The sequence below is a fragment of the Gavia stellata genome, chromosome 9 (genome assembly GCF_030936135.1).
Source record: "Gavia stellata isolate bGavSte3 chromosome 9, bGavSte3.hap2, whole genome shotgun sequence".
Classification (NCBI taxonomy): Eukaryota; Metazoa; Chordata; class Aves; order Gaviiformes; family Gaviidae; genus Gavia; species Gavia stellata.
This window is the reverse complement of record NC_082602.1, coordinates 14,733,750-14,759,256: the sequence shown is the minus strand read 5'-3', so window position 1 is coordinate 14,759,256 and position 25,507 is coordinate 14,733,750. Positions and strand designations below refer to the sequence as shown.

The 25,507-nt window shown below is 38.5% G+C and overlaps 2 protein-coding genes and 1 long non-coding RNA gene across 3 annotated transcripts in view; 2 read left to right on the top strand and 1 right to left on the bottom strand.

Moving 5' to 3' along the window:
• POLR3A (RNA polymerase III subunit A) overlaps nucleotides 1-15,443 on the bottom strand; it is a 37,673-nt gene extending 22,230 nt beyond the window's left edge. Inside the window, exons 1-16 of the mRNA XM_059820920.1 lie at nucleotides 15,400-15,443; nucleotides 14,711-14,846; nucleotides 14,040-14,177; nucleotides 13,324-13,495; nucleotides 11,824-11,978; nucleotides 10,604-10,843; nucleotides 9,678-9,840; nucleotides 9,347-9,483; nucleotides 8,688-8,791; nucleotides 7,843-7,984; nucleotides 7,169-7,309; nucleotides 5,845-5,914; nucleotides 5,018-5,145; nucleotides 3,372-3,510; nucleotides 1,222-1,386; nucleotides 759-931 (exon numbers count right to left, since the gene is read on the bottom strand). Coding sequence (XP_059676903.1) covers nucleotides 759-931; nucleotides 1,222-1,386; nucleotides 3,372-3,510; nucleotides 5,018-5,145; nucleotides 5,845-5,914; nucleotides 7,169-7,309; nucleotides 7,843-7,984; nucleotides 8,688-8,791; nucleotides 9,347-9,483; nucleotides 9,678-9,840; nucleotides 10,604-10,843; nucleotides 11,824-11,978; nucleotides 13,324-13,495; nucleotides 14,040-14,177; nucleotides 14,711-14,846; nucleotides 15,400-15,443 — 2,247 coding nt within the window. The remainder of the gene's footprint in view (nucleotides 1-758; nucleotides 932-1,221; nucleotides 1,387-3,371; nucleotides 3,511-5,017; nucleotides 5,146-5,844; nucleotides 5,915-7,168; nucleotides 7,310-7,842; nucleotides 7,985-8,687; nucleotides 8,792-9,346; nucleotides 9,484-9,677; nucleotides 9,841-10,603; nucleotides 10,844-11,823; nucleotides 11,979-13,323; nucleotides 13,496-14,039; nucleotides 14,178-14,710; nucleotides 14,847-15,399) is intronic.
• A 722-nt stretch (nucleotides 15,444-16,165) lies between these two features.
• Nucleotides 16,166-18,169, top strand: RPS24 (ribosomal protein S24). Its single transcript, XM_059821283.1, has 4 exons — nucleotides 16,166-16,202; nucleotides 16,931-16,996; nucleotides 17,357-17,566; nucleotides 18,045-18,169. Exons 1-4 carry the CDS (start codon nucleotides 16,200-16,202, stop codon nucleotides 18,162-18,164), a joined length of 399 nt encoding a protein of 132 aa, XP_059677266.1. The 5' UTR covers nucleotides 16,166-16,199; the 3' UTR covers nucleotides 18,165-18,169.
• A 2,939-nt stretch (nucleotides 18,170-21,108) lies between these two features.
• LOC132317501 (uncharacterized) lies at nucleotides 21,109-22,197 on the top strand. Its single transcript, XR_009484096.1, has 2 exons — nucleotides 21,109-21,223; nucleotides 22,091-22,197. It is a non-coding gene; the product is annotated as an uncharacterized LOC132317501 (long non-coding RNA).
• The last annotated feature ends 3,310 nt before the right edge of the window (nucleotides 22,198-25,507 follow it).

The window sequence follows — 25,507 nt, the reverse complement described above, 5'->3', positions numbered from 1 at the left end:
GGAAAAGACTGCAAGACGCTTCTTTCAGCCAGAGTGCCACTTCAAACTGGACAACTGTGGCAGTACTTTATCACAGGGTGGGGTTTTCTGGTTGTTTGTTGTTGTTGTTGTTGTGTTTTTGGTTTTCTTTTCCTTCTACTTTTTTTAAAGTTAAAACTAGACATTGACTAGCCAAGAAGACAAATGTATAAAACCATTAAAAGACAATGAAAAGAGTGTTCTTCAGCTGACTTCATTAAGTCCTTGCCCTTAAGCTTTTGGGGAATATTCATTGCTCTTCATCAAAATTTCTACAGAAAAAATAAAAAACCCAGCATAACCAAAGTCCACTTAATTTTTACCCCAACAAGGGGCAAGAAAACACTTCCATATGAACAGATCTATAACTAAAGGAACGTTTTTCTTTTTGGATTAGGTTCTTTACTGTTACTGTTCTTTATTAACTTAGCAAATATTGACAAATGTAATTAATCCCGTTCCAATTACTTATGTAATTTTATTCTCTTGTATGTCACCCCAATACATCCAGCCAGGAGGGAGGGAGGGAGGATCTCAATCATTCAGTATTTAGCTAACATTTTTAGATGCATACAGGCATCTAAATGTTAAGCCTAGACTAAGATTGAGTACCTAGGGTCCCTCTTTGCTCGTATTTTTAGGTTTCAGAAGACAACTTTGAACTTCACAACTTACATAAACATATTCATGAAGTCTATATATATATATATCTCTCTAGTGACTTAAATTAAAAATTTTACCTCTAGTGTCTCTTCTGCAGTACAACCAGGCTGCTGCTGTAGCTTACCAGTGTTCAGAGCTTCAATATACTCATCACATTTCTTATAGCCAGCATTCAGGAGCTCATACTTAGCTTTTAGCAGGCCCTGTCCAGGGGTTACATCACCAATTCCAATTGAAAAGCCACGATTAGCTATTATTTAAAAAAAAAAAAAAAAAAAAAGATTATATTGATAGGTCAATCTCATACAGAGAAAACAAATTAAAACAAGGAAATACTATCATCAGGAACTTTCCTTTTTCCTCCCATCATGTGACCATCATAAACACTTCATAAGCACAATCAGTTGTTTCACTGTTTCTGTCAGCTTCACAACTAGCTTATTTTTTTAAAACACAGTACATTATATTTGAATCAAAAATCTTCCTTGATTGCTTTATATTTCTGCTTTAAGATACTATTTAACACAGAAATATACTTACAAAGATAGACGGGAGCAAGTCTGGCTAGTCGTGACATAGCATCTGCAGCTTCTACCTGTCCCCAGTCTCTCAGCAAGATGTAGAAGATGTTGTTCTTGGATCCTGAACCTAAGGTTCCTTTGTCCATACTGCCACTCATTAACTCACTATTTTGAATTGTGACATCTAGAAATAAAAAGGCAAAAACAATTAATCGGTGTTCTAAAACACTACCTAAACTCCAGGAATCAGTTACAGAGTAGGATTTTAAATAAAAGCTCTGTTCACTAAAAGAACAAAACCCAAAGACATACATTTAATGTATCTGTAGAAGTACATGAGTAAGCATGTAAGGGGAACAGCCTACCACCTGACCTTACCAAATTAAGATTTATTTTCCTTCCTCCTTAGAAAGGCAATTGTATCCAATTTAAGACTTGTGAGAAACATTGTGAATATTTTTTTTTTGTTAAAAATCTAAAAATAAACTTCACTTCATTAATCAGAATAGAGTCTTCAATCCATCTTATCTGTCCAGAAATAAAGTCCTCAATCATGCATAATTATTTATTTCTTTATGAAGTAGAACAACAAAATTTCAGAAGTGAAGTTACAGTTCTCTTATTGAAAGATTCTGATATTCAGTTCAACTCAATCAACTCTGGAGGCACAGCTTGAATTTAAAAGACTCAGTGGACTCAGATGTCTCTTTTAATTACAAGCATATCGATAACTACATCTGTCTTGCCTATAGGCTTGTACACACTGCCTCTTTTAGTTTACTTCCTTTTGCTTCATCAGGAACCTTCTGTTTCAGGCACTGAATCTTCCTTACAAGCTTAGCCTTCAACCAATTAAAAAGTATCTTCTATACATGAACTTTAGACATATTTTCTACGACAGCAGTACAATATATGTTCATCCTCAACTTCATTATGCATCTTTCAAAGAAGAACTGGCATATGTAGATGGATCCAATTTAAATAATTTTATGCAGAACACTGTAGATGTTTGCACACTGTATGCTCAATATTTTCAGTATGAATTTAGGTAATCATCTTCTTGAAGCAGCAGTCACTGCTCTATCGCTTACTATATATAATCAAAATATGATACCAGGATTTCTTGAGACTTAGGAGAATTTGCATAGAACTTTCTGAAGAGAATTAGTGTTGCTTCAGAAAAGAAGTTTTTTCAGAGAACTGAACAGAGCCGCCAACGAAATCCAAAAGTTTTCCGCATCATCTGCTGCTGTTGAACTCAGAAAATGGAAATTCTTCCCATACTTCCTAAAAGGAAAAGACAGCAGAGCAAAGATGGCCTATGTTCACATGAGTGTGAACAGGATTGCTTTGTCGCCTTTCACCCCATATTCCTTAAAGGCTGAAAAAAATTGTGCCACCATGTTTATAACCAACTTCACAACCACAGAGTGGTCCTATCTTCTAAAGAAATCACAGAGTCTGGTGTAGAGTGGATTTGAGTCCTAATTGGCAATTTTTTTTCTCACAGCAACATTGCATGACAGAATTACTGTGTATCAATGGTTCCTCCCTAGGTTCCTTAACTCACATTTTTGAGCAGCAAGGAACGAAGCTAATCCTGCCTGCTCAAGTTCTTTTCCAGCTGTTACCACATAAATGTTAAATTAATAATAAGCAAAGCCTTGCACATCTCCTACAGCCTCTTCAAGCCTGATGCTTTGCATTCTATCTGCCACTCTGACTTCCCTAACTGGAAGGATACAGAAGGTTTGATATCCTAGGAATTCTTGTCTTCCCTATATGTCTGAACTTTCACTGTTTGACTTCTAATCCCTGTATTACAACCCCCACTTAAGATACTAATTTTTTCCATTTGCCCTCTGCACAACCACTTCCTAACCTTCTTTGCTTTTATCTCTCTCTCACCTTCAAATACGACGTTAGTATCACAAGCCTAGCATCATACAATAGAAATTTTATTACAAGAGAACACCCAAGCCTTTTCTTTGGTGTTCAGCGTGACTTCAACTTTTGAGAAAAACTGTAATTTTATTTTTCATTTCAAGAATACTTATGTGAAGTACTGCTTTAAATCCTACAGTGAGCTCAACAGCAACAAACTCAACAAAACAATAGCTAAAATTCCTTTGAATACTTCCAAAACACAGCTTTAGAACTGTCACTCACAAGAATCATTGTAACACAGGTCTTCCCCTTTGCCACAATACTGTTTGCCTTTGGTTCGTAGATTGGCTTTTACAGGACAATCATCACTGGGTTTGAGAATGAGGCTGAAAACCTGTTTTCCTGTCCAGAGTGTCACAGGCTTAGAGAAACAAAAGGACAAGAATTAGGATTACAGAGTTTATACTACAACTACAGTAAAACAGCAAGCAAGAATTTAATTGTAAAGTTGTTTGCTATACACAACCTTTATATACTGAACTACACTTGTAGAAGTACCTAGCAGCATTCCTTTGAGTAGGGAAGTATCATGCACTTTTACAGATATACAACCACTGACTACTGAATGGTTATCATTTACATAAGATTATGTGCATGCATTTAGAGAAACATGCTCTACTGCTCTCTCTTATTGTCATGTTTCCCTTTCTGATTAGAAAGGAAAAAAAAAAAGCTGCTGCTGCTGTCATTTAATTTCTCAAGGAGGCTGCAGCATTTGGAATTCCTTCTTTATATAGTGCCTTTGGTTTAAAATTTTAGGAGGTTAAAGATTCATATAATTATGTACTCTCCTCAGCTGTAGTTAAATGTAAGTAACTGTCACAGCTAGCGCTAAAGTTATTCACTTGGAGTAACAGAAGCAGTCAAAGAATCACTGCTCTTGGCTATTAGCAAAAGTTCATACAAATTTATAAAATTCACACTAGATACTGCCCATAAATGCTCTGACCTTGCTTTAAATTAGTATTATTCACTGGTATTTCAATTTCATTTTCTGAATTTCCCTAATATTACACTTATTATTTTGAAATTAAATAAAGGGTATCAAAAAATGTATACACCAATACTTAGTTTTTAACAAATTTGAAAATGTACCAAACTCTCTTGAAACAATACTGTTTGCCTCAAATATAAAATTAATCAAATACAGACACCCTTAAATGTATGTGAATGAAGGTTTAACAGACCCTAACCTAATAAATGATACTATGGCTCTCTTCAAAGTTTGTGACAAATACACACTCTGCCCTTCATAATAAATATTTTGTGTACGTGATGTAACAAACAAAAAACAACCAACCAAACCCAAACAAACAAACAAAATCACATAGCATTCATCCTCTTTATTCTTTAACACATTGCCAGGTTAATGACTAAAGCATACTATTTCCCAGGTTCAGTATCTCCTAAATTTGGGATACTGAAACCTAGAACTGTTGAGCATTTCAGGACGTTACTTGAGGGCATCCAAGCAGTAACATAATTTCTCCACTTCTTCACTTAGCCTCAGATTAGTCTGCACAGCCAGTAACAGTGAGGTTACCAAGAACGATATATCTTCTACTGACCACTAATAGCCAAGTGGTCTGTCTCACAGTAGCACAGAAGTATCAAAGCTATGTTTGAACCCTGAAGGAACCCAGCATCTGGACTGCACCACCCAAGGTTGACTCTGTTCAGCATCAGGAACCATCAAACATCTTCTGCATAGCTTTGACCCTGAATTCTGATCCTTGCACTTTACAAATACAAAATCTCATACAAAACTGATGTCAGAGAAAACAAGAACTGCCTCTGCTGAGATCACCATGGGTCAAGAACACACAACAGAGAAAGTCTTAGTAACGTTAAAAAAAAGTTTGACACACCTTCAGAATTGCTGGAGGTGGAAGACGAACTTTAATCTTTTCATCCTTGCCAACCAAGATAGAAGCAATAATTTGACAGGCTTTGGCTCGATCAAAAAAGGTATCTTTTAATGTAAGAAGATAGGCACCTAGAATGTAAAAAATTATTGATGTGACAGACTAAAATGAGATTAAATTTAAAAGCTATTGCATATTCAATATCAATTATTTCATTCTAACACTAGTTACCTACTATGCAAAATTACAATAGTTTAAACAGTTTCAGTTGTAACTCCTTTCCAGAATTTTTTTTTAATTGCTCCACACTCAAATTTCTAAAAATTAGAATGGGTGCATTTCTACAATCAATTCTCTCTCTCTCAAATTATATCCTATAGGTAAAAATAAAGCCTTAGCATTAATTTTTGTACACTTTCTTCCTTATATTCATTGGACATTTCCCAAAGAATTAAGGAAACTTGAAGATACTTACTGTAGGTTACAACTATTTTTTGACTAACAAATTCAACTCCTCTACCGTAGTCATAAGCGGTTTACATTACTTAACACATACAAAGATCCCAAACATCCATTTTCTTTGTCAGAGAAACACTGTAAAACATACGCAAAGGTAATAATAATTGCAGCTACAAAGGCAGACAATACCAGAAGAGTTTGAGGACATCATTGTATTTCAGACTAACAATGGCCTTATTTTCGTGATGTCACTTGGACTTGTGAAAGGAGGAATTTTTTAATTAATATAGAAAAATTCTGGAAAAGAGGACAATGAATCTGAAGGAACAACTGTTAAATCACATAGCTTTAAAAGAAGCTTATATACACACCTGTGAGGAAATCCTGAATAGCAGCGATAAGAGGTTCTCCATTTCTTGGTGTTACCAAGTTTGCTTTAGTCTGTATGGTACAAGAAACAAAAAAAAATTACACATTTGAAGACACTGATACACCATTTGTTATTCAGAAGGAAACTTACCATTTAAGACAGTTATTTAGGAAAAATGGTAAAAGCTTATTCTAAATCCAAGTACAGCTTTCTTCAAAAAGATAGAAAAAATAAACTAGAAGTTTCAGTTCACTACAGTCCATGCAAATCTACTGACAGTTAAAGAATAATTTGAGAATAGTTACTGGAAATTACATATTCTGTTTCCAAAGCAGAAGTTGCAATCAACTTGATGTGTTTGGTAGGTTACTGCTCAAACAGGACAGGGAAGGGAAGGCAAGCTAGCTTTGAGAACCTGAGAAGGGACAGAAGAGGTTATGCTCACTACAGGGAGCTACTGAAATACTGCAAGTTCCGTGGTCCCAATTGATATGTAATGATCAAGCTAGCCACTTCCACTAGCCCCATTTTCTTACGTCTTACTCAGACTACTGCTCCAGTTAATCACCACCACCTATGCAGCACAGTTTTGCCTGAACTGTTCACAGGCCCACACAAACCTGAATCACACACTTGGGGAGAGGGGTTTCTTTTTAAGCTCGCAAATCAGTTCAGCAAATCAATACATGCTGCAGCCAACGGTTGTGTTGGTACATCTGAAGTAGCAGTGGCATTCAGTCACCCTAAAGGAGCAAGCCACCCTAAAGGAGCAATGTACTGGAAAATCCTCAGATGGGTGCTACTGACTCTCACACCACAGATCGATGCCTACAACCATCAGATCCCTCTTTACCTACCCTCCCTTTTCCCTTTTTTCCTGCCCTAAGAGCCTGCTGTCTCCTGCCTTCTCTGGTTAACTGCCTTCTCCAGTGTGAGCACACTACTGCTGCCTCACTTCCAGCTGGTCTGACCATCTGCAATTGCTCGGCTGTCAGACCAGAAAGCAACGTTATGTATCTGTTTGGTAACAGAGCCACGCTATTTTGGTAGCAATCACTAAGGACAGTCAAGCAAAAACATACTAATGACATCTACTTACTTAAAGCCACTGAATTTTCCATGGATGCTAAATATAAGCCTATTAGTCTGCCACAGCGTAACAGTCCTAATTTATTCTAAATTCCCTTCTGCAGAGTTTTCAGGCAGCTTTACAGTCGCACATTATCGATACCCAGGAATCTTCAGATTTCACAGGCAAATGAAGAAATACAGAGCTCAGCCCATCTGTAACTAGCAAAATCCCAACCCCAACATTATCTACCTACCCCCATTAAAACAAGTGCTTCTGCTTTTGCTTCTTCTGTCTGAGGAAGGTGAAGGTTCATCTCATCTCCATCGAAGTCTGCATTGTATGGTGTACAGACACATTCATTAAATCTGAATGTCCTATGCGGTTTTACTCTAGCCTAAAAAAAAAAAAAAAAAAAGAGAAGTGATGCACTTGCAGTCAAGCATGCTAAAAGATGAAAAGCCATGCCAGAGTGCTTCCTTGTAGGCTTTATCTTTTCCTTTTATCACAGACATGAGTCAAAATTTCTGATTATAGGATTTAACTCAACCAGGAACTGACAGAAATTGTACTCAAGTTACGTTATACAAATGTAGCTAATAATTTCCATTATGAAGAATTTATACAAAGCACAGAACACATCATGCTTTGTAGATATCACATCAACTCCACAAAAATGAAATGCTTCTGCAAGAACAGATACGGAGGTCAATTACGGCTATTAACAGAATTGTCCAGACAGCAGACTGCCCAGTTACACATCAATTCCCCATGCAAAAGCACAACTGCACCGTATTCATGGTTGTCCCCACACAGTGTTTCAGAAGAAGCTGTTTATTTTTGTGCATGTAAGAGATCAACACCAGCAAAGGTAAACGACCTAATATTCAGGGATGAACTCCCTGCATGTTAGGCTGTGTGGGCACTTACAATGTGAGCCATGATGCTCAGCTTATGAAGAGAGGGTTGTCGGTTGAACAGGACTATGTCGCCATCTATAAGATGTCGCTCCACGATATCACCAAACTTCAGCTCCTGGGCCATCTTTTCTCGGTTTCCATATTTCAGAAATCTTATAGTAACACATAACAAGGTAGTCAGAAGAAACAAAGTCAGAAAGATGTAAAGACAACTGAAAATAAATTCTGTGTTTATAATGCAAGTTCTTCCATTAAATGTTGGAGTATTTGTATTACAATAACTGGAAGACAAAACTGGTGCGGACTTTATCATTAAACATCAGCCCTGATGCTACTTTAAATAATGAATGTATTGGTGATATTAGTTAACAAAGCTACAGTTATTAGTACAAGTAAGAAAAAAGTCTATAAAAACAAAGAATTTGTTTCAATTTTATCAGGGAGTATAGGGAGTTTCACTCATATACTATCACTTCTTACTACACATGAACAGTCTCCAGATTAGAACGCCCATGAAAACAGCCACGACAATGTGCCCAAAACTGCCTGTTTTCATTTATCTCTGTACTACACCCTCTATTTCAAATAAGAGACACTCAGTCATAAAAAAATAAAAATATCTAATTGCAGTTGTCTATCATTAGTATGTACGCTTAAGTTTAAATCCAACAGATTATCTAAAAACAAATAGGACACTAAACCTGAGGAGATAATGACAATTTTTTCATTACTGCCCTTTATGAAAGATTCTAAAACTAAATTTTAATCCCTGGAGGTATAACTGTTTACACACAGCAGTAAGAACAAGCTGATGGGGAGAAATAAAAAGTGAATCATTACAGATGAGCATGATACCTTTTCATCTGTGTGTGCCTTTGCTGTATGAAGTTGGCTCCAGGATGAACATCAGGACCATTACGGACAAGTTTCCTCATAAAATTAATATTTGCTTTGTTCACCTGTTGCATAAAGACTTCAATCAGAAACAAATGAAACACGTTTCAGGACCTTTTGTTTTTGGTGGTGACTTTTGTGTTTTTAAATTTTAGGCTCAACTGACAATCCCCCTCAGAGCCTCCAGCTGCTGAAGGGAACAGGCAGGAGGGAATAGAGGAGGAAGATGTAAGCCAATCTTAGAGCAGAACATCAGAGTGAAATTAAATTAAAAGTCTGGGAAGTAAATTCAGAAATAAAAATACCCAACCACTCCTTAGACAGATACACCAACAAACATATAAAGCTATGTATGAGTTCAAAAAATATCAAGCAAAACTATTCTCTCTTGATACGTCACTCCTTACACCATATGCCTTCACAGTACTTGCATATATCTGAAACTACAACCTTCATTCACCACCAGCAACAGAAGTGGCAAAATGTCACTGAATGACATTTCAAACAAAGAAATACATTCACTCCCTTTTATAGTAAAGCTATGAAAAAAGACAATGCTGAGGTCTTGTTAAAAAAAAAAAAGGGGGGCATAGAAAAAGTTTTGGTTCTATGCTACTTACCTTTTCAGGAAAGGTTAGTATTTTAGCAACATGAACAGGCACTGCTACTTCATCTATTCTTAAGTTAGGATCAGGCGAAATGACTGTTCTGCCAGAGAAATCCACTCGCTTTCCAGACAGATTGCCTCTAAACCGACCTAATAAAATAAGCAAGTGAAAACTCTTTTATAAAAAACTGTTTTCAAAATGTTATTTGTTAAGACAACCATTAGAACATCTTTCAAGGTACATCACTGAAGCGCACCACAATAGTCACTGAGAGATGCTTTGGAATAGCAAATCTTTGTGGCTTAATAAAGAAAAATAATTAAAATGAACTTTCTAGACAAACCTTGCTTTCCCTTAAGTCTCTGAACAAAACCTCTGGTCCATTTTTTAGGTGCCATGTTGAGAGGAATTCCCGAGAGCTCACTATTAATGTACAGAGCACACTGCAGTTGAAGAAAATCCCAGTCTTCCATAATCATCTGTGTTTTGGCTCCTGATATCCTATGCTAAACAAAATAGTCATCCAGTTCAGTAAGTAAATATAACAACATATATTCTTTTGAAAATAATGTTAAAAAACCTTCATAAATTGGAATGAAAAAGGCAAAATAACTTTATAACAGGATGCATATTGCTATAGCATAAGGCCATTCACAAGAGAACTCAGCAAAAAATTTCTTTTGACTAGCATCAGCTTTGGACAAATGCTCTAAAAACTATGTGTTTGTTTAAATTACATTTTCCCAAGCCACTGAAGTTAAGCTAACATAGCTTCACAGCCAGGAAGATCACCAGGAATTAGTAACTCTTCAATCATGGCAGAGTTAGAGCTCACTTGATTTTGTTTGCCTGACAAAAGACTACTTTTGAAAAGCCTGAAAAGTACTCGTCTGGTAGAATACCAGACCACTCAAAAAGTGTCATAGTCGGGGACAGGGGGGTGTGGGTGGGGTGGGGAAGAGAAGAGAGAAAAAAAGAAAAAAAATAAATAAAAGAGTTGAGTTTACGGACCAGAAGTCAAACGTAAAAACATTTTCCATAATCCACCAGCAGATCTTCATCAGGTCCTATACTGCAAGCAGCCAGTCAGCCAGCTCCATTTAAAGCAAGTTTCTCTATTTCTTTCAATAAAATGCCAAACAACATAGCAGTACAGTACAGACTGCTTGCTGGATTGTAAGCAGTAAGACAAGTAAAACCACTTGCTATATTCAATTCTAATCAAATTTTTTTGAAGGGAAGTCTCTGGGAGCTTGAAGGATGACTCACCTTTTTTATTACATCATTAAGGAAAATTATCTCTGTCAGTTTCATTGTCAAGTCATCTTCGTTGGTGCCAGACTTCAAGTCACTCACAACAGAGGGTCTGATACACAGTGGAGGCACTAAGAGTCGAGTGAGGATCAAATCTGAAGGTTTACCTGCTTCTGGGTTCATTAGAAGCAGAGGTATGTCTTCTGCTGGGATTCTTTTAAAGACGTTCAATACTACCAAAGGATTCAAGTTTTCCTACAAAATCCATTGGAGAATGGGGAGAACAAGCCATCATGTAACAGTTTCAATGCTTCCCTCCTCCCCTCATTTACTAATTGTTCAAAAACAAAGTATTTTTAAAAGGCAAATAGAGAAAAGCAAATCATACAAACAAAACTATGTTTTGGTTTATTTATTCTGAACCAATGCTTTTGGCATCTCACATACTAACTTGCTATACTCTTTCCTTCCTTTTTTTCCTTATACATCTGTATTTACTTCTCATCATGATACTCTCTTTTCTAAAGAGTTATCTGAGAGCATTTCATAGTTATTTGACAAAGCAACTCAATAAACCTCTTACAACAAACTTACAGTACATTGTATTTCTTTTTATTAGTAGAAATTTACATGAATTACAGTACTTTCTAGACTATTTCACAAAACTTCATTCCTCTCTTCCTAGTACAGCTACTGCTGTAGTATAAGAAACTCCAGATATTCACTACTTTTTCTGTCCAAATATGCACCCTGAGATCTTCCCAGCTTGCAAAGAACAGAAGCAAACAAAACTGCACACGATGCAAAGCTGAATGAAACATAAAGGTTACATAATTAAGTCTCCTTTCTCCTCCTCAACATTAAGTTCTTCTGAAGAAAAAAAATTTTCTGTGTATTGTAATCATCTCAGAGTTACAGTAAATCTACATGTACATGCAGACATTATATGGGCCTATATTTCTTCTCCCTTTTCTAGCTTATGGAAGTTTAACACACCAAGAACATACCCCTTCTTTACAGACAGAAAGCTATGTATCGTAACATACCAATAAACTAAATTTCTCATTTTAGCAAAATTAGCATTATTGCAGTAAATATAAACATTCTTCAAGTGTCTTTTGGTATATGAAAATCTTGGACCACCACAAGGCTTAAGTTGCTACCTTGAAAACCTTTGAGGAGTTTTATTTCAAGCATGAAAACTAGCAGAAAATTTAAGTCATAATAAAATTCACCTGAGCTCTTCCCAGTAAGGGTTCTACTTCTTTGTTATGTTCTATGGCAGTTTCAAAGGACTGGAGAAAAGTAGATACTATTGGATCTACGACTTTCTTATTGGTCTTGTACTTTTCATGTATTATTTTCAACAAACCACACTTCTTCACAGTTCCTGCAAACAAATAAATGTGGGTTGTTCTGGTTTGGTTTTTATTTTAAAACAACAGCAAAAACACCAAACAGAAAAAAAAAATGCCAAAACTTAAAACAAGTAAGCTACAGTTCCAAAACTAGTTAAACCTTCAGTGAACATAAGAATAAAATAAAACTTTATTAGCTTTATTAACCACTTCCCTAAATTCACAAAACAAGAAGAGGACAATCAAGGTCATATCTCCTTGTATGGCTGGCTTGGTGCACCTAGATCATGATGCAGCCTCTTGAAGCTGAAAGCAGGTGGTTTAGCCCACACTTATATTCAGCTTCCCCTCAATCACAGCAGATATTTTTTTAAAGCAGAAGTTACCACACTACACACAGGACTGATATGCCATTTATATATCATCCCACTATCTTCTAAAGTAATTTTGGAAGTGAATTGTCAGAAAAATCTGAGAAATATTTTCATGTCATGCATGTAACATTATTCACAAAACTTCCACAGACTAGTACAAGCGCTTTCCAAACTCAATTACTTTTACTAAAGTATGCTGACCTCCCACTTAATTTTGTAAATGCCTATTGTTTGTGCCCATATATGTATAAAGGGCACTTATAATGAAGCAGGTCTCTGTTTATTCAAGCTGTTGATCATTACAATCAACAACCTACAATTTTCATGAGTCAAAAACGTAAAGTTTTAAGTTATGAATTAACCATCCACTATGAATCTGTAACACTGCGAGTCCTTCTTACAGCAGTATCACTCAATCAGTGTACATGAAGAAAAAAACAATGTGTTTTGGAAAAAAAAAATGTGAAATCTTATTAAGATACTCTGCCCTGAAGAACAAATTCCAGTGTAACCCGAGATCATCACAGCTCACATAATGCCAAACTGCAGAACATACCCTCCAGAGGATGACAAGCACATCTAATCTTAAGAAAGATAATTTAATACAATGACGAAGAACGAAGTTCAATCAAAATTACAAAGCCTACAAATGCTTCTATGTTAAGGCATTGATCACTGACAATAGCTCCCAATATTTTTAAGAACATGTTAAGCAGGGGGTTTTTTTGGCTATTATTCCAGTATCAAATACTGGTTACTGTCATGAAATAAACAATATCTGAGATATCACAAGAAACAAAACAAGCAACTAGGACAATGTCTATATCCACATAAGTGAAATGTGAACAAGCACATGCTTGGCATTACAAATGCAATTACGAGATTCTTAAAAAGGGCCAGTGAGAATACTCATTAGCTGTGGAACAAACAGGGATATTCAAGATTTTGATGCCTATCACAGCTGCCAAGGTAAAAACCATCAACTGCTAATGTCAACACTCACCATTAAAGGCACCACAGTAAGGACAAGTGTTTTTCTTTCGGCACTTTTCAGACACTTTCTTTTTTAGTCCTCTCTTCTGAAGATATGTAAGGCCAGGTCGCCTCAGGTAATCCAAAAATTGTTTTTTTTCTTCCACTGACAGCATGATACGGCAACAGGTTTTGCAGATCATCTTAAATGTAAATGCAAATAAACACAATTGTTTAAGAGACATATTCAGAGATGTAACCTCTTCTACTATAACTTAAGTCTTCAACAGAATGCAGGTTTTTTTGAATGAAATACAATGGTTTTGGTTGAAAGACCAATTCATATGCTGTCATACAGAAAAAAGTACATTAAAAAAATACAGTCAATGAGGCAAATCCTTATCTAAGCTCTGCAGGATCTTAAAGATCCATATAAAGCCAACAGAGCTTTGATTTACTGGGATGTCCTAAAAGGCAAGTTATACTGCATATGTTTAATTCAAACTACTACAGAAAAATAATGGATTAAATTAATCAGTCCAAGATGACATAAAACAAAACAGATGTATTTACATCACTAAGACTAGTATTTAAATACATTTATTTTACAAAACACAAGATGCATAAAGATAAAATTTATAATACAACCTTATTTTGGTCTTCTCAATTACTCTTTCAAGCATCATCTCTCCTAATAATTTCCTTTTTGTAGACTAGAAACTAACAGCAAACCATAATTGTGTTTACCTGTAAGATGCCTATCACAGCTTTGAAGTATCCAACATGAAAACAGGGCAGTTCTAAGTCAATGTACCCATAATGTCCTAAACAATCAGCTAGATTTTTTCCACAGGTTTCACAGGGACGGTCTTTTTCACTGGTTCCCTTTGGGAGGAGGGGAACACACACATGGAAAAAAATTTTAGCTATAATCAACTGAGTACATAGAAAATACAACCATTCTTAAGCTAGTCAGCTATCCTAACAGCAGAGCCACAGCACTTACTCCTCCTTCCCCAGCATCAGAAGCATGTCAATAACATTACATTCACTCCAATCCTTAAGAAAAATGTCTCTCACATGCAGGCCCTACTGATACCAGTGACATTAACTCGTACAGCTTTTGCAACTGATCTACAGCCTGCTAACCTACAATATGTTATTTTGTAGATGGATGTCTCTGGGTATCCCAACAACTAGGAAGAAAGAACTTATCTCCCAGCTCAAAAGAATGCTTTCCTGAACCATCCAAAAGCATGAAGAAAGAAGCTGTCCCTGTAACTGACAGTCTATGCAATTCAATTAGAGACCATTTGCACATATTCTGGATGAGCAGTAAATTTCAGTCATCCCAACTTATTTTTAACCACTTGAAGTAATTCTACAAAAAGGATCAGAAAAAAAAAGCCAGTTCTCACCATGCGATGGTCAAGTACTCCATACTGCAGCGGAGAGTGATGGTTGTCCTGACTATACAAGTTTTTGCTAACCACTTGAATGTGAGCTTGCTGACGCATCTCCTCTGGAGATTTAATGCCAAAACAGATGTGGCTTCTAGAATGGAAATTTCACATGTATATGCAGAAATACTACAGAAATACACACACATATGTAGTTCAAAGCAATGCAAAGGTGGCTAAGTTGATTCACAATATTGCTGAAGCAGGTTCTTTCTGGATAACTATAAAAAACAGAGCTGTTTTGCAGTGAGTTGGCGGTTTATATCCGCGGGATTTACCGATGTCCCGGGGCCAGCCTACAGCTGCCCACACGCACAGCCACCCGCGAGCCTCGCCAGCGCCCTGAGCCGAGCCCAGCACGGCTCGGGAGGCCGCAGCCTACGCCAGCGCTTATAAACGGGGACCAGCCGTAACACCAGCCACCCTCCGCTCCCCTGCACGCCCAACTTCTTCCCGGGCACTTTTACAGCGGTTGCGCCACACCCTGGGATTTCTGCTGCTCGCCACCACAGCCACCCGGCCCACCCCGCGCAACGCCGGGTCCCTCAGCGCGGGGCGCCGCACAGACCCCGCGGTGCCGGCGGGCAGCGGAGCGGCCGCCCAGGAACTCCCGCCGCGCAGCACGCCGCACGGGCCGCCCCACTCACATTTTCTTGGCCACATCGGTCTCCCTGAACTGCTCCTTCACCATGGCGGCGGCGACGAAGGAGTCCGGTGCCGGAAGCGAACGGGCGAGCCTGAATGTGCGACGGGGCAGCACGCGGCGGCGCAGCGCCGGCCCACCCAGCGGCGCAGGGCGGGGCAGAGCGGTCTCCGCCTGCAGCGCCGCCTGCTGGGGCACAGCTGGGGTCCTCCCAGGGCGATCTCCCGGACCCTCCCCTGACAGATACCGGCGGCGCCGGGCCCCTGCCAGCAACCGCGCCTGCGCCCGGCCGTGCTCACGGCCGCCTTTCAAGCTGACTTTCAGGGCCCACGGGCGCTCCGTTGCTTATCATGGTACCGTTACAATCCAAGCACCACCGCTTCCCCAGGTGCCAGGAACCGTGCCGCCCAGCTCACATCACGGCTCTGCGTTCCGTTTCCCCACGGCAGCCCTGACCCAGGCTCTGGTCACCGGGAGCAGGACAGGACGGCGGAGCGGGAGAACAAGACCAGCCCCACGGCAGCACACAGCACGGCCTGCTGCAGCATGCAGCGGGGGAGTTCGCTCGCCTCGCCGCACAGCCGGCCGCGGGGTACGCCGCGCTTGCAGTGGAGGGAGCTGCACCCACCCTGTCCATCAGGCACACCACAGCCACCCCTCCGCCCCCCTCCGGGTCCGGCTCTGGAAAGGACACCCGGGCGCGGCTCCGCCCCCGGCACGAAGGACCCCTGCGCCGCTTTATGATTGGCTGCGGGGAGGCGCCTCTTCCTTTTCTCGCTCGCTGGCAGAGAGGCCGCCGCCAAGATGGTGAGTGTCGGGTTCTGGTGCGCGGTAATCCGCTCTGCGCTGCCGCCATCCTGTCCGCGCGGGGCTGCTGAGCTGCTGGGCCCTGACGGGCTGGCCTGCCCGTAGCGGGCTGCGGGGGTATGGTGGAAACGGAGTGGGAGCTTGTCCTCCCGCTTTGAGCTGGGGCTCCTGCGGCCTGGGCCTGGCCGCGGCGCGTCGGTGGCGAGCTTCGGGGTGTGGGCTGGGGCGTATGGTTGGCCTGCTGTGCTGCCGTGCTGCTGGTCGGTAAGAGCAGTCCCAGGCTTTAGAAGTGGTGTAACATCACGCTTCTCTTACGGTGTTAAAGGGGCGCTGTAGGTCATGCTCGCCTGTTAGTCTTGTGGGTGTTCTTGTCTGAAAGCATTAAGGAAGCAGTAACACGTAGGTTTGTTAGGGAAATTTGGGTTGCACTGTTGTAGTGCTTGGGTTTGTAATCCATGTATTTCATTAAAAGCTATTGCAGCTTTTCAGAGTGCTGGAGTTCTGTACGTTGCTGTGTTACTTGGAAACTGAGGATGAGTTTGTCATCAGTTTATGTGTACTCAAAAATATATATCAGAGTGTACTTTATAGGGGTGTTACCTGTAGCCCAGGACTGGTTTACTTTGGTTATGAGTTCAGTGTCAGCATCTGAGAGACTACTGACTGTTAAGTTTAAATTGTATGTGTTGTTATTGTTTTGTCTTACTTCTTTGTATCCTCTTTTGCAGAATGACACAGTGACCATCAGAACTAGGAAGTTCATGACAAACAGACTGCTTCAGCGCAAGCAGATGGTAAAAGAACACAGAAAATTGCCTTTAATTATTTGTCTGTTGGTTCTGGGCTGTAAGTGTTCTTCAGCCACTATAAGTAAAGGGCCCTTAAAAACTCCAGAGTTCTTATTGTAAGAGCTTACAGGTTTAAATGTGTTGATGCATGCTGAAGGTAAATCTCCATGGTGAGGTAGTGAGCTGTTTTGTCTTTTGAAACAGGAAACTGTTATGAATGCTTTTGTATCAAACTAATAATACATTCTGTTGCTAAGGTGGATTAGTTCAAGTGTTAAGCTTGTGGTGGGACTGTAGCGCCTGGTTGTTGTACTAGATACTGACCTTCTCTTGCTTCTATACAACTTGTAAAAACTTCCTTCTTAGGTGATTGATGTTCTTCATCCTGGGAAGGCCACAGTCCCCAAAACAGAAATCAGGGAAAAGCTGGCAAAAATGTACAAGACGACCCCTGATGTAATTTTCGTCTTTGGCTTCAGAACTCACTTCGGTGGTGGCAAGACAACAGGTTTTGGCATGATCTATGATTCTCTGGACTATGCAAAGAAAAACGAACCAAAGCACAGGCTTGCCAGGGTGGGTTGTTTTCTGGTAACTTTAAAACAATTAGGATGGTTTTGAAGTGTTTAGTGGTTTATGATTTACATGTATAAAAGGTAAAGTTTTGTGAAAGTGCCGTTTGTGTACTCAGAGTTATACAGGAGGTCTTAAAATAGCGTAGGCTAGCTTCTGCATTTGCAAAATAGGGTAAGTTTTTTATTGTTTATTATAGGGGAATTGCAAAGGCAAAATTGATATTAAAAGTGACGTTTAGCAGTAATAGAAAACTAACCGCTCTTAAAGGTCTTGAAGAAGCCTCAGAGGTAGACTGATAGATACACTACTTTAGTGCTTATATTCTATGTTGAATCATTCATTAAGTAGTGAATTTGTCTCACTACTTAACTAATATTTCAAATTTAAACAGTATTTGAAGAGTCCAGAAATAATAAAATTTAAATTCAGACATTACTATCAGTGAAACCAAGTTAAATACGGCTTTGTTTTTTAATAGCATGGCTTGTATGAGAAGAAGAAGACTTCTAGGAAGCAGCGAAAGGAGCGTAAGAACAGAATGAAGAAAGTCAGGGGCACAGCCAAGGCAAATGTTGGTGCCGGCAAGAAGGTAAGATGAGAATATCGGCAAGCTAGAGTCACCATGTTGCTTTTGAAATGTTGATTAGAAATTCTTCAACAGAATAACATTGTTTTTCTTCCATTTCTTTCACCTGTTCTACTGGATAACAGAAGGTAATCTGTGTGGTGTTGTATAGCTGCTTATCAGCTCATAGCTTAGTTTTGCTCCTCACTGCTGCAAGCTTAGCTGATATAATGTGAAACAATGCTGCTTAAATGATTGTTTCCTACATGTCACTTGAACTGAAGTTAAATTTTTGTAAATCTAACAGTATTGCTCTAACCTCAAACTCAGCCTTGCAGTATATAAACTAGATATTCTTAACACTTGTTACTCAGACTACCTAAATATCTAATAACTTACTCCACAAAGTTAATGTTATTTATGTTGTTATTTACAGGGGAGATTTTGTTAAGGATATGTGGTGGTGTAGGCAGTGAGGACAGTGTAAATAGAAATAAGGTAGAATGCCTGCTTTATCCTGGTTTTAAATGACTGATTCCCAAGATAGTGGGTTTTTTCCCCTGGTGGGAGCTTCTTATGCTGTGTCTGGAAGTTGATACGAGCTTGTCAGGTGTGCAGCTTGGAGGGAGACAGAGTTCCTCTATCACTAAACAAAAAACCCCACCAAAACTGAGGAATAGCCTGGGCGTGGAGACAGTTGTCTTCCTTAGCAGCTTTTTGTCTGAAAAATACTGAGTAGGCTGTGCAGCTAGGTGGGTTTGTTCAAGTCTGTTAACAAGGGAAGGTAGGGCAGTGGGTTTTGACACTTAGCTCTGTAGCTGCTGAAGTGCTTTGAAATCTTGAACTGTAGTAATCTCCACTTTTGCTTTTTTCTACATTCCTGGAATTCTCCATCAGAAATGAAGTATCTAGCAGGTACTGAAAATAAGCATGGATGTGGTGACTGAATTATACATCACTGAAACATGTGTCCATCCTTTTAATTGAAGCACTGGACTGCCTTGCATGCATGCATGTTTGTTTTAAACTTGCTTCTGTCCTGTGAGGGTTCAGATAACTACATGGACTTTATTCTGTGTGACTTAGAAATAAAATCTGGCTAATGGCAAACAAGACTTTTGAAACTAGTGAAACAACATTAAAATAAGGAATTCCAAATGAGAAGAAATGAAAGAAACTCAATGCTATTGATTTGAGGCATTGGTTCAAAACACCCCAAGTTCTGATTCAAAGTAGTACAGTGCAGCTGCATGTGTAACTTGACCTTTGTGTGAAAGTAGTTGTGCATCTTTATGAAAACTAAGTCACATCAGAGGTACATTTGAGACAGTAGTTGGAAACAACAGAGTTGTCAGCATTAAACTGTAATTAACTATTGCCCTGCAGTATTCCAAGTTAAGACATAAAACACAGTGATTGCTTGTGAAATTAGATTCTTCACTTACTGTATAAGTGAAGTTCTTGTTATTGGATGGAAATAAACCAGTGTTGCTGCAAACTACTAATAAGATTTGGATGCCTTTTCCTTTTGGCTTTAATGCTGTTTAAATAATGAAGTCCTACAGTTGTTTATAGTATAACAGCAAAAATTTGCATTTGCTATAGTAATGACTCTAACATACAGCCTCTTGTGAATGTCAAGGGAGTCATTTAGTGTTGTACTGATACCAGTAGTATGGATCAACTTCTTCCCTTCAAGAATTTAGCGCTTGAAGGTAGCTGTTACTTAGTGTTAATACAGAATGGTTAAATGACTGTCACTTGAATTACTAAAGCTGTCCAGTTCATAGAAATTCTCTTAAAGCATATAAACAATTTAGAAATCAAGACCAGGATTATGTGCTGTGATAATTATATAGCAGGTGTGACTTCTGTATCAAGTGCTTCTCAAACTAGCATGTAATCTCAATAGTAGGCACACTGTGTTTTCGATTAGAGGCTTTCTAGTGCCCTTTAAAATAACTTTTAGTTGATAAGTGTGCATGGGTTAGATCTTACTTGTTCACCGGTTTTGTTAATCTTTGTGTCCTCGCATTAGACTTAAGACAAATTAATTTATGTGCTTTCTGGAAAACTTGGTTGAGAAGAGTTCTGTGCTGCATCACAGAAAAAAGCTTGCAGAACACACTTGTGTCTTAAAGATTTGTCTTGAAAAATGCATGTTTAAACATAACGATGTGGCATCGTTCAACATCCTTTATCATAGCCCTGTGGAGGAATTTTTAATAGGAGTCCTGGAATATGTTTTGGAGTCTACCTACACAATCTGTGAAAACTGTTTATCTGAGAAACATGTAGGCACTTGATTCTGAGACATCTTCAGGCAAGTCTGTATTGTTAGAAGAGTTATGTACCATGTAATCGTGAAAACTGTTGAAATGGTGAATCATACTTGAATAGTTTTTCAGGAACTTTTAAGTCAGACATCAACTGTCTGATGTGCGACTTAAGTTTTCTTTGGTGCTTCCTTTCACTTCTTGTGCCTTCAGAATTCCCATTATGTTTTCCTTGCAGTTTCAAGAGAAGTATTTTCAAGTAGTTTGTGGTGTTTAATATATTCTGTAGCTCTATAGGTAGCTGAGCTCACATAAAAGTTAGCAACAGGTAGATGTGGATGCCCCTCACCTAGTGTTTGCATTTAGAGCAAATGCAAAAATACCTTACCCTACCTTTTAAAATCACAACTACACTTGTGATGGCCTTTGATATGTGAATCTTCCAAACAAACGTCTTTTTAAAAAAACTTGATCAAACAGAAGTGTGGGTGGATAGTCATTTTAAACCATTGTAGCCTGTAGGTATAATTGAACATGCAATTGCATTCTGAGTATTGCTTAAGCTCTAAACAGCTATTGTTAGGTCCCTTTTGAGGGAATTCATGAAATAAGTCTTCAGCCTCTACAGCAGTAAAAACTTTGAGGTTTTCCTATCACATTTCACTGTGGTAATTGGGAAAAGCGTATTGTGTCAGTAAAAAGCCTCAAAGCTCCATCTTCTACAGTAGTAAAACTTTGATAAAACTATTCTCTTACTAATTAATGCTTTTTCTTTTTCAGTAAATAAACATACTTCACATGGAAAATGGATAACAGGTATGACTTTAGAATGCTTTGTAAGGATAGACATTCAGTAGCCTGTAGTCATTGTGATGACATGAGTCTAATGTTGATTTATGCAAAGACCATGGTACTGTGCTGATGTACAACCCAGTGCAAGAGTTTAAGACTAAGAAAGACTGTTCTGCTTACTACTGAGTTGCTAATTTATCTGACTTTCACTTACGTGAAATACCTGGTTAGTATAAAGACTGCAGTAATAAATCAGGCAGTTCAGATTAACTGTTGCTAAAACTGTTGATTATTTAGTCTTACTGTAAACAAGGCTTACATTTTTTCCTTTTGTAGGTATGTTAAGGAGAGGATAGGACACGTTTTTTTAATTGTCTTAAATAGACTAAAGTAGTGTGATTTCTATTTTGAGGACGAATTTTTATTGTTTTCCTATAGATACTTATTTCAAGTAAATTCATTATAAACAAACCTGATACTCTTTTAGACAAGTCCTAGACTATATTATCTTTCCTGCAGAAACATAAGCGAGTTGGATGTGCTGTGGGCAGTAACTGTTAGAGACAAAACTCTGGTTTTATTACAAATGGTCTGAATGACTCATTTTAAAGCAACTTAGTCTGTCTGGGAGCTGATGTAGTGAGTATAATGTCTTAAACAGAAAGCTGGTAAAGCAACTGTAGCTTGTTGAGCTCTTCTACAGAAATGGTGTAATCTAGGCTCTCATTTATTCCCATGACAGTACTGTGAAATTTTGAACCTTATGTTCTTCTAAGAAAGGTAGTGTGTTTCACCTGACTGGTTTGGGAACCAGTTTTTCAGGCTCTATAAAGGTAATGAGTGTTAAAATTGTTTTAATCATGTGGCATTGATCTATCTTTTCCTTTACAGACTACATTACTCTATGAAGAAGTATAGAAAAAATTATTCTCGAAAGAAGCTGCTCATCTGGCTTTAACATCAATAAACTGTGTCAATAAAATGCTGGTTTGCCCTTAGTTTTGATTTGAAAGCTACCATTTTGTAAAGTTTGAGAAATTCAAGATTGGTGTACTGTTTGCACTGAATTAAAATCTTCTCATAATTAAACAACTCTTGTTTTGAGTATCAATTTGAAGTGAATAAGAGCTTTCTACAGATAGCAGTATAACCAAATTCCAAGCAGGCAGTGTTAGTTCATGGAGGTAGGCACGCCTTTGTCATCCGGTGTTCAGACTTGTTTGGAAAGTCCTTTTAAGATGTGCTTGTTTGACTGTCTGTATTACATAGCCATGTGGAATATAGCTGAAGGGAGAACAAAACATGTAGACAGGATATATTCAGAGCTGCTTACTTCCACAGTTAAGATTTTTGCTAATTGAGTCAGGAATGACTTGTCTTTTGCTCCTGAGTTGTCAGGACAGGCTTTGGGGTCTGTCTCTGGTCTGCGAACTGTGCAGTACACCCCTAATTTTTCATCTGCTAGTGTTAAAGGAATCATTTAAGATTGGATTAGTGGCTGGGTGAGGCATATTCTATGCTAGAAGCGTGGGCATTCTGGTGCAGCTGTTTCGAGTAGCAAGCAAAATAGAAGTTTTATACTTTAAATAGGACTGAAACAGACTGGGCAGCTCTAGCAGCTGTGCTGATGAAGTCTCTGACTTGATTTTTATTTAAGTATAGTATTTTTAAATTGTATTACCTTTGTACTGAGGCAGCATACTGTAACACAGGTAAGGCATTTTTAGTGTTTGGGGGGAGAACAAACAACCCTATAGTTAGAGTTGTTAAAGTGATTAGAAGGGGATACTACTGTCCTAGTAACTTCCATACAAGATCTGGTAAGTACAGATAAAGTAGTTAATGCCTGTTATAGTACTTTCAGTCTGAGTCTTGAACTAGTGGGGTTGCTATTGTCTGCATTCAGCAGCACCACACTTGTAGCTGTACAGTAAATTTTCTGTACTTCATGCTATAGTGTTTCTGCCTTTATTGAGGTTAGTAACTGGGATTAGCAGGAAGTTGCCCTGGTGAAAGGATAGGTACTCCAGTTTCTTCTAAACGTAGGTGAACTAGTGACGTTCACTAAGAGAATGGTGAAATGGCGTAATTCCTTCTAAAATAATAGTTTTGATTCTGAAGTCCTGTGGAAGTTAAAAGGCTTTATTTGGCAGACAGACCTTCAAAGATAGGTACCTATTGGATGTTATTCCCAAAGGTTGTAAGTATATTAAATTCTGAAGAATTGTTAGAGAAGTATTAAAAGTGGGATTTGTGTTCCTGCTTTGATACAGTGTGTGCACTGAACTCTCGAGTCTGTAGATATGTTTTGAATAGGTGACAGAAAATTGCTGACAAACGGAAAGATTGTAAGGTATATGGAGCAAACCTTACGCACATAAGGCTTAGAGCTAGAACCTAAACCTGTTTTAAACGTAGTACTTGAAGTAAACCCTTTTCTGTGTATAATATTCAACATCAAAGGAGAGAAGAGTCATGCTATTAAATATAATTGAACAGTCACTAGGGGGTAGTATGAACACAGCAATACAAATGTAAGGGAGACTTCTATATTTTTTTATAAAATGGGCTGAAAGGAAGCTGAATTGTCCCCTGCTGAAAGAGGTCAACTCCTTTGAAAATATGCATTGAAAATAGTTGTGTCTAGGATCTGAAGCTCTAAGTGATATTTTTGTTTCATTGCTTCTTTTTTGAATTGAATGGAAACCACCTCTTCAGTGAAGACAATTCAGTTAGTGTTTTCCAAATGTTTAGTACTTCAAAGCTCTAGAGTGCTGGTACAAATTCTAGTTGCTCTTTTCAGAAGCCTCCTTACCTTAGTGTTAAGCAATCAACAAAGGATCTATAAATAAGTCCTGGCATAAAGGTATATATGTCTTGAATAGTCTTGATGTTTTAGCTTTATGTAAATGGTGCTGGTCCAGCAGGCATATAGCTATTGAAGCAGAACTTAGTTCTGGAGTTGGAATATTAAAGGTTCCCTTCTCAATTTTGTAGTAAGTGCTTTTCATTACAGGTTCATTTATGAGGTACAGTAACTTTTTTAAAGCAGATGGATTGAACTGGGCTGTCTTATGCTTGGTGCCAAAATTCGGTATTTGATGCCCCATTTTGATGATTCAAGACTGACAGCAAAAAATACCTAGTGATTCCGTAGAACAATTGGCTTTCCTTGTTGCATAGTTAAGTTATTATCACACACCCATAAGCTGTACTCTAGTCTTGCAATATGAGGCATGAAGCACAAAAAAATGGGGCAGGGGACAAAATGACATTAAGTGATCTAGAATTAACTGGTCAAATCAGATCACCCTATCTGAGATTTCCCACTATTCTGCAACATTCGGTGTTGATGTGGCTGTCCTTTTCTCCTGTTGTTCCACCTGGAAAATGGCAGGCAGCTGAATAGCTGTCATCTGAAATCTTGGTGCTTCAACAGTCTGGGGGGATAAACAGCTCTTCATGTGAGTTTGTTCTGCCAACATTTTGCCTTTGTACAGTAGAGTCTAAGCAATGTGTAGCAGATGTTTTGTGGTTCAGAAGTTGAATGCACATGTCATGCTGTGAAGAGACTCTAGGTTAATCCTCTTTCCTGTGGGAGGTAAAACAATTAAGGGAAAAGCGTTGATGAACAGGAATCTTCTCTTCTTTCCCTACTGTGTGCTGAAGGTACCCTTTTATTTCCTGCTGATCTTGTCACATCCCATCATCTATAGGTAGTAGGTTTTGTTACTCTTGCCTGCTTTTAGACTTTGGCCTGGCCCTCGTATTTCGGTATCTCAAGTATTTTATCTCTGAGCAGTCTGGAGCCCAAATTAGACTCTGAAGGATTTTTGGAGAAGGAACTTCTAAATTAAACCATTGATGAGTAATCTCAAATTGATATACATGGAAAGACTTTCATTAACTCTTTACTGTTTTTAATGGCTAGGACTCACACATCTTTTGTGTGAGCATTGCACTCACATCTTTTGCTGGTTTTAAAACATCTACTGCTGTGTGGTTTTTACAAGGTATATAATTACCACAGAAATTGTTTGGGATTTTTGTAGTAATGACTCCAAATCATACAGCTGGACTAGTAAGAGTAAATGAAGTATTTCTGTGAAATACTTAAAGCTGTGCAGAAGCCTCAGGGCTTGGCTTAATTGAAACTGGATCAAGTAGTCCAACTTACTGCTGAGGTTCCACATCTATGTTCAGTGAGGTATATAAGGCACAGCCAGATAATGGCAGCTTCTGTCTGAAGGAGATTGTAATCTAGAAGGCAAAAGACAAACTACAGTGGATCAAAGAAGGGTTTACCAG